Source organism: Oncorhynchus keta, unplaced genomic scaffold (assembly GCF_023373465.1).
Source record: "Oncorhynchus keta strain PuntledgeMale-10-30-2019 unplaced genomic scaffold, Oket_V2 Un_contig_6763_pilon_pilon, whole genome shotgun sequence".
In the NCBI taxonomy this organism is placed as follows: domain Eukaryota; kingdom Metazoa; phylum Chordata; class Actinopteri; order Salmoniformes; family Salmonidae; genus Oncorhynchus; species Oncorhynchus keta.
Genome location: NW_026289047.1, coordinates 31,529 through 46,482, shown reverse-complemented (window position 1 = coordinate 46,482; position 14,954 = coordinate 31,529). Strand labels below are relative to the sequence as shown.

Sequence of the window (14,954 nt, the reverse complement as noted above, 5' to 3'; positions counted from 1 at the left end):
AACCACAGGGTCAGTGGGAGCCCCAGTCAACCCCAGCATGTGTTTTATACCTACTAACCACAGGGTCAGTGGGAGCCCCAGTCAACCCCAGCATGTGTTTTATACCTACTAACCACAGGGTCAGTGGGAGCCCCAGTCAACCCCAGCATGTGTTTTATACCTACTAACCACAGGGTCAGTGGGAGCCCCAGTCAACCCCAGCATGTGTTTTATACCTACTAACCACAGGGTCAGTGGGAGCCCCAGTCAACCCCAGCATGTGTGTGAGGCTGTGAGCCTCAGAAGCCATAGAAATATAATTATTACTAGAATGGATAAGGGCAATTCCACGGTAACCAAGCGCATATGTAAAGTTTGGTAATAGAATGAGGGCACCAACAGCACAAACCGTCATTCTGTTACCAAACTTTTCATCTGCACTGTTCTTCAAGTACATTTTCAGAGGAAATTGTTAAAAGTGGTACTTGTGAATAGAGTTGTATGGTTTGTTTAACAGTGCAATCATTTGTTTTTGTTTGAAAGACATTTTAAAGTGAAAAATCGGAGTCTCGGCATCACTCTATTACCTTGGAATTACCCATAAGCCCCCTCATGGGTATAGTCAATACGGCTGTTGGTCCACAAATGACAGAAATGTTGACTTGAATGTGGCGTACCGTTCTAGTAATTATATTTCTATAGTACTAACCCTACTCCGTACCCCAGCATGTGTACATGTTGACTTGAATGTGGCGTACCGTTCTAGTAATTATATTTCTATAGTACTAACCCTACTCCGTACCCCAGCATGTGTACATGTTGACTTGAATGTGGCGTACCGTTCTAGTAATGACATTTCTATAGTACTAACCCTACTCCGTACCCCAGCATGTGTATATTCCTTGGAAGCAGCATTGGGGTCAATTCCATTTCAATTCGAGTCAATACAGAAAGTAAACCAAATTCCAATTCCAATTTTTCCTCATGGAAAAGCATTAAAGATAATTGGAATTTCAGGGAACTTTTTGAATTGACTGAAATGTAAATGGTATTGACCCAACCCTGCTCATAGGACAGTGGCTCTAGTCAGTAGCCAGTATGTGTAGTAAGACAGTAGACAGCTCTAGTCAGTAGTCAGTATGTGTAGTAAGACAGTAGACAGCTCTAGTCAGTAGCCAGTATGTGTAGTAAGACAGTAGACAGCTCTAGTCAGTAGCCAGTATGTGTAGTAAGACAGTAGACAGCTCTAGTCAGTAGTCAGTATGTGTAGTAAGACAGTAGACAGCTCTAGTCAGTAGCCAGTATGTGTAGTAAGACAGTAGACAGCTCTAGTCAGTAGCCAGTATGTGTAGTAAGACAGTAGACAGCTCTAGTCAGTAGCCAGTATGTGTAGTAAGACAGTAGACAGCTCTAGTCAGTAGCCAGTATGTGTAGTAAGACAGTAGACAGCTCTAGTCAGTAGCCAGTATGTGTAGTAAGACAGTAGACAGCTCTAGTCAGTAGCCAGTATGTGTAGTAAGACAGTAGACAGCTCTAGTCAGTAGCCAGTATGTGTAGTAAGACAGTAGACAGCTCTAGTCAGTAGCCAGTATGTGTAGTAAGACAGTATACAGCTCTAGTCAGTAGCCAGTATGTGTAGTAAGACAGTAGACAGCTCTAGTCAGTAGCCAGTATGTGTAGTAAGACAGTAGACAGCTCTAGTCAGTAGCCAGTATGTGTAGTAAGACAGTAGACAGCTCTAGTCAGTAGTCAGTATGTGTAGTAAGACAGTAGACAGCTCTAGTCAGTAGCCAGTATGTGTAGTAAGACAGTAGACAGCTCTAGTCAGTAGCCAGTATGTGTAGTAAGACAGTAGACAGCTCTAGTCAGTAGCCAGTATGTGTAGTAAGACAGTAGACAGCTCTAGTCAGTAGCCAGTATGTGTAGTAAGACAGTAGACAGCTCTAGTCAGTAGCCAGTATGTGTAGTAAGACAGTAGACAGCTCTAGTCAGTAGCCAGTAGTGTAGTAAGACAGTAGACAGCTCTAGTCAGTAGCCAGTATGTGTAGTAAGACAGTAGACAGCTCTAGTCAGTAGCCAGTATGTGTAGTAAGACAGTAGACAGCTCTAGTCAGTAGCCAGTATGTGTAGTAAGACAGTAGACAGCTCTAGTCAGTAGCCAGTATGTGTAGTAAGACAGTAGACAGCAGAGCCAGTATGTGTAGTAAGACAGTAGACAGCTGTAGTCAGTAGTCAGTATGTGTAGTAAGACAGTAGACAGCTTCCAGTAGCCAGTATGTGTAGTAAGACAGTAGACAGCTCTAGTCAGTAGCCAGTATGTGTAAAGACAGTAGACAGCTCTAGTCAGTAGCCAGTATGTGTAGTAAGACAGTAGACAGCTCTAGTCAGTAGCCAGTATGTGTAGTAAGACAGTAGACAGCTCTAGTCAGTAGCCAGTATGTGTAGTAAGACAGTAGACAGCTCTAGTCAGTAGCCAGTATGTGTAGTAAGACAGTAGACAGCTCTAGTCAGTAGCCAGTATGTGTAGTAAGACAGTAGACAGCTCTAGTCAGTAGCCAGTATGTGTAGTAAGACAGTAGACAGCTCTAGTCAGTAGCCAGTATGTGTAGTAAGACAGTAGACAGCTCTAGTCAGTAGCCAGTATGTGTAGTAAGACAGTAGACAGCTCTAGTCAGTAGCCAGTATGTGTAGTAAGACAGTAGACAGCTCTAGTCAGTAGCCAGTATGTGTAGTAAGACAGTAGACAGCTCTAGTCAGTAGCCAGTATGTGTAGTAAGACAGTAGACAGCTCTGACAGTAGTCAGTATGTGTAGTAAGACAGTAGACAGCTCTAGTCAGTAGCCAGTATGTGTAGTAAGACAGTAGACAGCTCTAGTCAGTAGCCAGTATGTGTAGTAAGACAGTAGACAGCTCTAGTCAGTAGCCAGTATGTGTAGTAAGACAGTAGACAGCTCTAGTCAGTAGCCAGTATGTGTAGTAAGACAGTAGACAGCTCTAGTCAGTAGCCAGTATGTGTAGTAAGACAGTAGACAGCTCTAGTCAGGATGGTATGTGTAGTAAGACAGTAACAGCTTAGTCAGTAGCCAGTATGTGTAGTAAGACAGTAGACAGCTCTAGTCAGTAGCCAGTATGTGTAGTAAGACAGTAGACAGCTCTAGTCAGTAGCCAGTATGTGTAGTAAGACAGTAGACAGCTCTAGTCAGTAGCCAGTATGAGTAGTAAGACAGTAGACAGCTCTAGTCAGTAGCCAGTATGTGTAGTAAGACAGTAGACAGCTCTAGTCAGTAGCCAGTATGTGTAGTAAGACAGTAGACAGCTCTAGTCAGTAGCCAAATGTGTTAAGACAGTAGACAGCTCTAGTCAGTAGTCAGTATGTGTAGTAAGACAGTAGACAGCTCTAGTCAGTAGCCAGTATGTGTAGTAAGACAGTAGACAGCTCTAGTCAGTAGCCAGTATGTGTAGTAAGACAGTAGACAGCTCTAGTCAGTAGCCAGTATGTGTAGTAAGACAGTAGACAGCTCTAGTCAGTAGCCAGTATGTGTAGTAAGACAGTAGACAGCTCTAAAGTCAGTAGCCAGTATGGTAGTAATGGTGTATAATATGGATGCCATCAGACACAGAATCCAAAGAGTTCAGTCATGTGTGTAGTAGGGTGGTCCCGGGAATGGAGGGGGTACCCTGGCGTTACACAGAATCCAAAGCTTCCAACTGAGTACAGAAGGACCACACAGTATGGAGGTAAGACAGTATACAGAATCAAAGAGTTCAGTATGTGGTAGTAAGACAGTGGCTCTAGTCAGTAGCCAGTATGGAGGGGTAAGACAGTATACAGCTCTAGTCAGTAGCCAGTATGTGTAGTAAGACAGTAGACAGCTCTAGTCAGTAGCCAGTATGTGTAGTAAGACAGTAGACAGCTGGCTAGTCAGTAGCCAGTATGTGTAGTAAGACAGTAGACAGCTCTAGTCAGTAGTCAGTATGTGTAGTAAGACAGTAGACAGCTCTAGTCAGTAGCCAGTATGTGTAGTAAGACAGTCATCCTGTCAGTAGCCAGTATGTGTTAAGACAGTGACCGCTCTAGTCAGTAGCCAGTATGTGTAGTAAGACAGTAGACAGCTCTGTCAGTTGCAGTATGTGGGTAAGACAGGTGACAGCTCTAGTCTGCCAGTATGTGTAGTAAGACAGTAGACAGCCTAGTCATTAGCCAGTATTAGTAAGACAGTGACAGCTCTAGTCAGTAGCCAGTATGTGTAGTAAGACAGTAGACAGCTCTAGTCAGTAGCCAGTATGTGTTAAGACAGTGATCTGGTCAGTAGTCTTTATGTGTAGTAAGACAGTAGACAGCTCTAGTCAGTAGCCAGTATGTGTAGTAAGATCATGGGCAGCTCTAGTCAGTAGCCAGTATGTGTAGTAAGACAGTAGACAGCTCTAGTCAGTAGCCAGTATGTGTAGTAAGACAGTAGACATGCTCTAGTCAGTAGCCAGTATGTGTAGTAAGACAGTAGACAGCCTGTTAGTTGCAGCGAGGTGTAGTAAGACAGTAGACAGCTCTAGTGGTAGCCAGGTCATCCTGTTATTTGTCAGTAGCCAGTAAAGGTGATCAGACAGTCAGCTCTAGTCAGTAGCCAGTATGTGTAGTAAGACAGCAGAGGCATCTGTCAGTAGCCAGTATGGTTAAAGACAGTGATCATGGGTAGCCTGCGATGTGTAGTAAGACATCCAGCTCTGTCAGTAGGGTTAAGTAGATCAGCTCTAGTCAGTAGCCAGTATGAGTAGTAAGACAGTCCTGCTCTAGTCAGTAGCCAGTATGGGTAAGGTGAGTAGACAGCTCTAGTCAGTAGCCAGTATGTGTAGTAAGACAGTAGACATCCTCTAGTCAGTAGCCAGTATGTGTAGTAAGACAGTAGACAGCTCTAGTCAGTAGTCAGTATGTGTAGTAAGACAGTAGACAGGTCATCCAGTTATGTGTAGTAAGACAGTTAGAAGCTCTAGTCAGTAGCCAGTAGTTAGTAAGACAGTGAGACAGCTCATCCTGTCAGTAGCCAGTATGGTAGTAAGACAGTGACAGCTCTAGTCAGTAGCCAGTATGTGTAGTAAGACAGTAGACAGCTCTAGTCAGTAGCCAGTATGTGTAGTAAGACAGTAGACAGCTCTAGTCAGTAGCCAGTATGTGTGCTAGCCATTGAAGACCAGAGAGACCTGTTCACTCTTAGAAAAAAGGGTTCCAAAAGGGTTCGGTGGTTGTCCCCATAAGATAACCCTTTTTGGTTCCAGATAGTACTCTTTTGGGTTCCATGTAAAACCCTCTGTGGAAAGGGTTCTACATGGAACCAGAAGGGTTCAACCTGGAACCAAAATGGGTTCGTCAAAGGGTTCTCCTATGGGGACAACCGAATAACCCTTTTTGGTTCTAGATAGCACCTACAGCCAGGGAGATGTCAGGTATCATCTGATTTCTCTCTCTCTAGCTGAGAGGGGAAACTCTGCCCTTCCCCTCCACCCTCTCTCACATCTCCAGGTCTCTATTGCTGTCAAATGATAAAGGTTTGCAGTAGCAGGGTGGATATATTATTGCGATATATTATATAATCATCCATTTGCAGACGGGTTAAAGGTTATCATGTGTGCATACATTCTACGTATGGGTGGCGCCGGAATCAACCCACTACCCTGGCAGCGAGGGTTAAAGGTGCTCACCAACTGAGCTACAGAAGGACCGGGTGGTAGTGGTGGTGTGGGGGATGGAAGAAGGGTTAAGAATGAGTTCAGAGTAGCAGGGTGGTAGTAGGTGGGGATGGAGGGGTCAGACACAGAATCCAAAGAGTTCAGAGTAGCAGGGTGGTAGTAGGTGGGGATGGAGGGGTCAGACATAGAATCAAAGAATTCAGAGTTCACAGTAGTAGGGTGGTAGTAGGTGGGGGTGGAGGGGTCAGACATAGAATCCAAAGAGTTCAGAGTAGCAGGGTGGTAGTAGGTGGGGGTGGAGGGGTCAGACATAGAATCCAAAGAGTTCAGAGTAGTAGGGTGGTAGTAGGTGGGGATGGAGGGGTCAGACATAGAATCCAAAGAGTTCAGAGTAGCAGGGTGGTAGTAGGTGGGGATGGAGGGGTCAGACACAGAATCCAAAGAGTTCAGAGTAGCAGGGTGGTAGTAGGTGGGGATGGAGGGGTCAGACATAGAATCCAAAGAGTTCAGTTAGTAGCAGGGTGGTAGTAGGTGGGGATGGAGGGGTCAGACATAGAATCCAAAGAGTTCAGAGTAGCAGGGTGGTAGTAGGTGGGGATGGAGGGGTCAGACATAGAATCCAAAGAGTTCAGCGAGGGTTAAAGTAGGGTGGTAGTAGGTGGGGGTGGAGGGGTCAGACATAGAATCCAAAGAGTTCAGAGTAGCAGGGTGGTAGTAGGTGGGGATGGAGGGGTCAGACATAGAATCCAAAGAGTTCAGAGTAGTAGGGTGGTAGTAGGTGGGGGTGGAGGGGTCAGACATAGAATCCAAAGAGTTCAGAGTAGTAGGGTGGTAGTAGGTGGGGATGGAGGGGTCAGACATAGAATCCAAAGAGTTCAGAGTAGCAGGGTGGTAGTAGGTGGGGATGGAGGGGTCAGACACAGAATCCAAAGAGTTCAGAGTAGGGGTGGTAGTAGGTGGGGATGGAGGGGTCAGACATAGAATCCAAAGAGTTCAGAGTAGTAGGGTGGTAGTAGGTGGGGATGGAGGGGTCAGACAGAATCCAAAGAGTTCAGAGTGCAGCGTAGGGTGGTAGTAGGTGGGGGTGGAGGGGTCAGACATAGAATCCAAAGAGTTCAGAGTAGTAGGGTGGTAGTAGGTGGGGATGGAGGGGTCAGACATAGAATCCAAAGAGTTCAGAGTAGCAGGGTGGTAGTAGGTGGGGATGGAGGGGGTCAGACACAGAATCCAAAGAGTTCAGAGTGGTAGTAGGTGGTGTGGGGCGATGGAGGGGGTCAGACACAGAATCCAAAGAGTTCAGAGGGTAGTAGGGTGGTGTGGGGCGATGGAGGGGGTCAGACACAGAATCCAAAGAGTTCAGAGGGTTAGGGTGGTGTGGGAGCTCTGGAGGGGGTTAGACACAGAATCCAAAGAGTTCAGAGTGGTAGTAGGGTGGTGTGGGGCGATGGAGGGGTCAGACACAGAATCCAAAGAGTTCAGAGTGGTAGTAGGGTGGTGTGGGGTGATGGAGGGGTTAGACACAGAATCTGGCATCTGCGACGTGAGTAGCAAGGTCATCCTGTTATTTGCAGCGAGGGTTAAAGGTGATCATGGGCGAGCTCTGCGACGTGAGTAGCAAGGCCATCCTGTTATTTGCAGCGAGGGTTAAAGGTGATCATGGGCGAGCTCTGCGACGTGAGTAGCAAGGCCATCCTGTTATTTGCAGCGAGGGTTAAAGGTGATCATGGGCGAGCTCTGCGACGTGAGTAGCAAGGTCCATCCTGTTATTTGCAGCGAGGGTTAAAGGTGGTCATGGGCGAGCTCTGCGACGTGAGTAGCAAGGTCATCCTGTTATTTGCAGCGAGGGTTAAAGGTGATCATGGGCGAGCTCTGCGACGTGAGTAGCAAGGTCATCCTGTTATTTGCAGCGAGGGTTAAAGGTGGTCATGGGCGAGCTCTGCGGTTGAGTAGCAAGGTCATCCTGTTATTTGCAGCGAGGGTTAAAGGTGATCATGGGCGAGCTCTGCGACGTGAGTAGCAAGGTCATCCTGTTATTTGCAGCGAGGGTTAAAGGTGGTCATGGGCTGACTCTGCTGGTTTGAGTAGCAAGGTCATCCTGTTATTTGCAGCGAGGGTTAAAGGTGGTCATGGGCGAGCTTTGGGATGATCAACGCCAAATGCTGCTCGTATGGATCCTGTCATTAGCCACACTATGAATAATTGACATCCTTTATAATACAACCTGTCTGTCTGTGTTTGTCTCTCTCTCTCATAGTTTCTCTCACTCACTCAACTGGTGTTGTGGGCTACGTCCCAAATTGAACCCTATTCCATATAAAGTGTACTACTCTTGACCAGGGCCCACAATGTAGGCAATAGGGTTCCATTTGGGACACAGACATGGTGTCAGTCACTCAGTGTGGATTACTATTTTTAATCCTAATTCCCAATTTGTATTAAATCTTTATTCCTCTGAGGCCTTTGGTTGAAAAGAGGAAGTGATCCCAAGAGTGGCTGTAGGCTAGAAGGGAACTACTGAAACAGTGTGGAGGTCTGGGAGAGTTACAGTACATCCTCATCACATGAATGAGCTGAGCCTAACCGAGCCACGTTTCATTGGTAGCACTGGTTCTCCTATCTTCAAAACGTTAGGAGCAACACATCATTTTTAATTTGGAGCAATGGTTCTCCTATCTTAAAAATATAGGAGCACCACATCATTTTTAATTGATTGAGACATTGGGCCTATGTGAATCCTAATTCATTTTTAAGCGCATCTCATGAAGAAAAAAATACATGTTCCTTTCAGGAAGAAAATATCACTTGTTGTTTCTTTCTGTCCCACCAAACGTTTGCATTTACTGGTACCATTTAAGCTACCAGGTTGTTAGGGCGATATGGGCAAAACAATCTAATTGTGATTTGCCTTGCGATATAGATCAAAACACTGGGGTAAACGGTTTGAAACCTAGAAATAGAATGATCATTGTAATTCTATGGTTGGTGTTGTTTGGCATGAAAACACATGAAAAAGCCAGGTAGGAGATATGACAGGGTAGGAACCAAAGTGTTTGTCAGTGTTTCCCAGGGGACCCTAATCACATTTTAATAGAGATGTTATATTTTGACAAATATTTTAAACAATAGGCTACCTGATTCAGAACATGCCATAGCACAAACAATATGCTGATCACTACTGGTACCAGCCTGTATTAGATCTAACGTTTGCTTAGAGCATTTAGCTAAATGGCATTTAGCTAGTTTGCGATTAGCTTTATGCTAGGCACACGCTAGCTACCGTAACTAACTAATTAGCATTTTGCACAGAATACACAAAATAATAGTATAACATAGAAAACATCTGGATTCACATGTAGAAGTCATGTGGAAAGCAGCATCGTTCTTGTTTTGGTAGAGTGGATAAATTGACAGCATGCTGAGAGAATAAACAGCATGGAGGACCTGTGTACTGCCTGCTTGAGTGACAGGAGGCGGGGCTTGGTGTGTGTGGTCAGAGAACAGGAAGCAAGCAGCCGCAGAGGGAGAGAGAGGACTCTGTGGCACTCGGAGGCCGCGGTAAAGCGAAGATTAATCATTACAACAATTATTATATGGGTGATTTTAATTCTAGGCGCACTGGTGTTCCCAAATTAAAATTCCGGGTCACACAGAAAATTATTTATTTAGGAGCATATGCCACCAAAGTGGTTACACTTTTAGTGCCAATACAGTGCTGTATTCTACTTGTATGCTACCTAGTGTAAATAGTATGTAACAGAATCATAGACCTACCTTTCTCACAGAAGCGTCCAGTGAAGTGTAGGGGGCAGTCGCAGTAGAAGGACAGAGCTCCACTGTGCCTCTGCAGCTCATGGCAGGTCCCACCGTTAAGACAGAGGGCAGCATGGCAGACTGGTGGTGGTGGCTGAGTGGGAGCTGTTGGTGGCTGGGTAGGGGCTGGTGGTGGGGAATGGGTAGTGGCTGTTTGCCAGGGCCGGGTAGGAATTGGCAGTAGTGGCCGGGTAGGCGCTGGTTGCCAGGGACGGGTAGGAACTGGACTTGGTTGCCAAGGACTGGTAGGAACTGGACTTGGTTGCCAGGGATGGGTAGGAACTGGACTTGGTTGCCTGGGACTGGTAGGAACTGGTCTTGGTTGCCAGGGACGGGGAGGAACTGGACTTGGTTGCCAGGGACTGGTAGGAACTGGTCTTGGTTGCCAGGGACGGGGAGGAACTGGACTTGGTTGCCAGGGACGGGTAGGAACTGGACTTGGTTGCCTGGGACGGGTAGGAACTGGACTTGGTTGCCTGGGACGGGTAGGAACTGGACTTGGTTGCCTGGGACGGGTAGGAACTGGACTTGGTTGCCTGGGACGGGTAGGAACTGGACTTGGTTGCCTGGGACGGGTAGGAACTGGACTTGGTTGCCTGGGACGGGTAGGAACTGGACTTGGTTGCCTGGGACGGGTAGGAACTGGACTTGGTTGCCTGGGACGGGTAGTAACTGGACTTGGTTGCCTGGGACGGGTAGGAACTGGTCTTGGTTGCCAGGGACTGGAAGGAACTGGTCTTGGTTGCCAGGGACTGGAGGGAGCCGGTTGCCAGGGACTGGAGGGAGCCGGTTGCCAGGGACTGGAGGGAGCCGGTTGCCAGGGACTGGTAGGAGCCAGTTGCCAGGGGCGGGTAGGAGCTGGTGGTGGTCGGGATGGTGGTGGCTGGGTCCATACAGATGTGTTGACTCCTGCTGAACCTTGACCTCTCAGAGTGGTGGATATGGTGGTCCAATCATATGGACTTCTAGTGAAGGCATCTGGGGTACCTGGTGGGGCCCATCGGGACCTGGAATAGTATTCATAGAATACAATAACTCACCAAAAGAAAGGAAGACTTTACATGAAGTATATATTATAAAGGACTCTAACTCTATAAGTAGGTTAGAAACGGTTCATTATTTGTTTCTAGTTTATATATCTACAATAAACAGTTGAAATTGTGTGCTTGTCACAGCCTCTTGCCAAGGAATACTGAGCTTAAGGCTGCACTGGCCGTATTAACAGTACTACTCAAAAGCTGTACATATCTTCATGTAAAACGTTACCAGAAAATCAATTGGCATTGACCAGTAGAGTGAAAAACAGTTTTGTAAAGGCTCACACGGTAGCACTCTGTTGAATACAAATATAGATTTAAACACAGCAAATACATAATGCAGTGATATCAATAGAAACAACCAAGACCACTGTCCTGAAAATAGGCTTTGTGATAAACAACTCTTAACTGTCTGTATACAGGCCCTCCATGATACACGTGTTCATCATGTGATGAAGGTCAGTGTTTTCTGCCTCATAGTAACAGGCATGATAATACATTAATGGTTTAACTGCAGCGATCCCACAGGAACCACAATCAATTCATTACTTACACAATGGGCAGATATCTAGGAATCTCAGCATATAGGATGAGTCACAAAAGGCAGCCTATTCCCCACATAGTGCACAATGGCCTAACCCTATGAGCTCTGGTCAAAAGTAGGCTAGTGCACTAAATAGGGAACATAGTATAATTTGGGACCAGCCATAATTTAATCCACACACAGGGATCAGCAAGGGTTTTTTACACAGTGTGTTGATTTATTAAGATCCCCATTAGCTAAGGCAAAGGGGGATACCTAGTCAGTTGTTCAACTGAACGCATTCAACTGAAATGTGTCTTCGCATTTAACCCAACCCCTCTGAATCAGAGAGGTGAAGGAGTCATTTAACCCAACCCCTCTGAATCAGAGAGGTGAAGGAGTCATTTAACCCGACCCCTCTGAATCAGAGAGGTACAGGAGTCATTTAACCTAACCCCTCTGAATCAGAGAGGTGCAGGAGTTATTTAACCCAACCCCTCTGAATCAGAGAGGTACAGGAGTCATTTAACCCAACCCCTCTGAATCAGAGAGGTGCAGGAGTCATTTAACCCAACCCCTCTGAATCAGAGAGGTGAAGGAGTCATTTAACCCAACCCCTCTGAATCAGAGAGGTGCAGGAGTTATTTAACCCAACCCCTCTGAATCAGAGAGGTGCAGGAGTCATTTAACCCAACCCCTCTGAATCAGAGAGGTGCAGGAGTCATTTAACCCAACCCCTCTGAATCAGAGAGGTGCAGGAGTCATTTAACCCAACCCCTCTGAATCAGAGAGGTGCAGGAGTCATTTAACCCAACCCCTCTGAATCAGAGAGGTACAGGAGTCATTTAAATCAGAGAGGTGCAGGAGTCATTTAACCCTGACCCCTCTGAATCAGAGAGGTGGAGTCAGGAATCAGAGAGGTGAGGAATCATCATTTAACCCAACCCCTCTGAATCAGAGAGGTGGAAGAATCAGTCATTTAACCCAACCCCTCTGAATCAGAGAGGTACAGGAGTCATTTAACCCAACCCCTCTGAATCAGAGAGGTGCAGGAGTCATTTAACCCAACCCCTCTGAATCAGAGAGGTGCATTTAACCCAACCCCTCTGAATCAGAGAGGTGCAGGAGTTTTTAACCCAACCCCTCTGAATCAGAGAGGTGCAGGAGTCATTTAACCCAACCCCTCTGAATCAGAGAGGTGAAGGAGTTATTTAACCCAACCCCTCTGAATCAGAGAGGTGCAGGAGTTATTGAATCAGAGGTGAAGGAGTTATTTAACAACCCCTCTGAATCAGAGAGGAGTAATCAGAGAGGTACAGGAGTCATTTAACCCAACCCCTCTGAATCAGAGAGGTGACAGGAGTCATTTAACCCAACCCCTCTGAATCAGAGAGGTGCAGGAGTTATTTAACCCAACCCTCTGAATCAGAGGTGCAGGAGTCATTTAACCCAACCCCTCTGAATCAGAGGTGCAGGAGTCATTTAAGGTGCAGGAGATCCAACCCCTCTGAATCAGAGGTGACAGGAGTCAACCCCTCTGAATCAGAGAGGTGCAGGAGTCTGAATCAGAGAGGTTCATTTACCCAACCCCTCTGAATCAGAGGTAGGTGAATCAGGAGGTCAGGAGTTTTTAACCCAACCCCTCTGAATCAGAGAGGTGAAGGAGTCATTTAACCCAACCCCTCTGAATCAGAGGTGCAGGAGTCATTTAACCCAACCCCTCTGAATCAGAGAGGTGAAGGAGTCATTTAACCCAACCCCTCTGAATCAGAGAGGTGAAGGAGTCATTTAACCCAACCCCTCTGAATCAGAGAGGTGAAGGAGTCATTTAACCCAACCCCTCTGAATCAGAGAGGTGAAGGAGTCATTTAACCCAACCCCTCTGAATCAGATGCCCGAAGCATCACGGAAAATACATTACAGACAAAAGACTTTACAACGTGTGTGTGTGCATCTATTAGTTCCACATACATGTCAGTACATACACACTACAAGTAGGCCACATGGGGGAGAGGCGTTGAAACAAGGTTTGCTGTTCACTGTATAAGATGGAAGGGAGTTCCATGCATTCCAATGGCTCTGTACAATACAAATGTTCTTGAATTTGTTCTGGACCTGGGGACTGTGAAAAGACCCCTGGTGGCATGTCTGGTGGGGTAAGTGTGTGTGTCAGAGCTGTGTGTAAGTTGACTATGCAAACAATTAGGAATTTCCAACACATTAATGTTTCTTATTAAACAAAATAATTGATGCAGTCAGTCTCTCCTCAACTCTTAGCCAAGAGAGACTGACATGCATAGTATTTATATCAGCCCTCTGATTAAACTGAAGAGCAAGACGTGCTGCTCTGTTCTCGGTCAGCTGCAGCTTAACTAGGTCTTTCTTTGCAGATCTCGACCACATGACTGGACAATAATCAAGATAAGATAAAACTAGAGCCTGCAGGACTTGCTTTGTGGAGTGTGGTGTCAAAAAAGCAGAGCATCTCTTTGTGTGTGTGTCACAGTGAGTGCAGCAGCCCATCCAATCAACACGCTCCAATTAAGAACACTAAGAACAAGCCTTCCACCCATGGAACACCATTGTTCCTCACCATCGTGTTCCAGTCCATGGCTGTGGTGTTCAGACAATGGTCACATCATATATTGACTGTGTAGGAGCTGTTTTGGCCTGTTAATGTGTTGTGTTGGAGTTGTATGTCAAGGGTTATTTTTACTTGTTTTGTGCACTAGAGGGCACTATATTTTGGGGTCATGGGTCACTGGTCACGTGTGTATATATAGGTAACACAGGTGACCAGGAAGGGTTATCACAGGTGAGGAGAGCACATGCAGTTGTTACCGTATCACAGCTTATAGAATGCATCTCTCTGCACCTTTTATATAGGAATATGTGTTCTGGAGCAATTTATATTTTATATGCCAATAAATGAGAAATTCACCCCAAAAAGTTTAGAAAGCTGATGTTTGTGGACATGTTATGGACAGCTCTCTCCTGTGCCAGTGGAAGATCATAGGGAATCGCCACTACAGACTGTATCTACTGTTGGTGATACAACTGATGAAGGAATTTACCACACTATAATGTTAAAGCATTTTATATGAGGCTGTGCCCCCACCCACACCTTGCATGTAAACATGCATTGAGATTGATGTCTATGTGCGCTTGTGCGCCTGTGTGAGTGTGCCAGTGTGTGTGTGTGTGTGTGTGTGTGTGTGTGTGTGTGTGTGTGTGTGTGTGTGTGTGTGTGTGTGTGTGTGTGTGTGTGTGTGTGTGTGTGTGTGTGTGTGTGTGTGTGTGTGTGTGTGAGTGTGTATGCGCGTGTGTGCCTGTTTGAGTGTGTGTGTGAGTGTGTGAGCATGTGAGTGTGCTAGTGTGTATGTGCGTGATACTTGCATGCATGTGCACCTATCCCAAGAGAAAAAAATACAGTTCTTTATTTCTTTCAAACAGGAACACTGGAGGACAAATGGGCCCCAAAAGAGGGAAACAAATATTATTAAGTCCAGTGACTCTTTGAAAATCTAATTATTTTACCTGCAGTTGTCTACGTTGCTGCCGGCAACGGCACTGGATGTGTAGAATCCCCGCAGCTTATTAATTTCAATTATTTCTACGCAGCCGGTGTAGTTGGAGAAGGGTTGGGCTCCCTTAGGGAGACAGAAACAATACTTTATTAGACTGTTCCTTTCAATAAGATAGGTAACCAGGACACACATCACTACAATACTTTATTAGACTGTTGCTTTCAATAAGGTAGGTAAGCAGGACACACATCACTACAATACTTTATTAGACTGTTGCTTTCAATAAGGTAGGTAACCAGGACACACATCACTACAATACTTTATTAGACTGTTGCTTTCAATAAGGTAGGTAACCAGGACACACATCACTACAATACTTTATTAGACTGTTGCTTT

General features: G+C 45.8%; 1 protein-coding gene across 1 annotated transcript in view; it reads right to left on the bottom strand.

The window, feature by feature from the left end:
* The window catches only part of LOC127926086 (uncharacterized), a 68,283-nt gene extending 53,603 nt beyond the window's left edge, over nt 1–14,680 (bottom strand). The window contains exons 1-2 of the mRNA XM_052511360.1: nt 14,569–14,680; nt 9,433–10,478 (exon numbers count right to left, since the gene is read on the bottom strand). Of these exons, the coding sequence (XP_052367320.1) occupies nt 9,528–10,364 (837 nt within the window). The 5' untranslated portion in view covers nt 10,365–10,478; nt 14,569–14,680 and the 3' untranslated portion in view covers nt 9,433–9,527. The remainder of the gene's footprint in view (nt 1–9,432; nt 10,479–14,568) is intronic.
* Nucleotides 14,681–14,954: the final 274 nt, after the last annotated feature.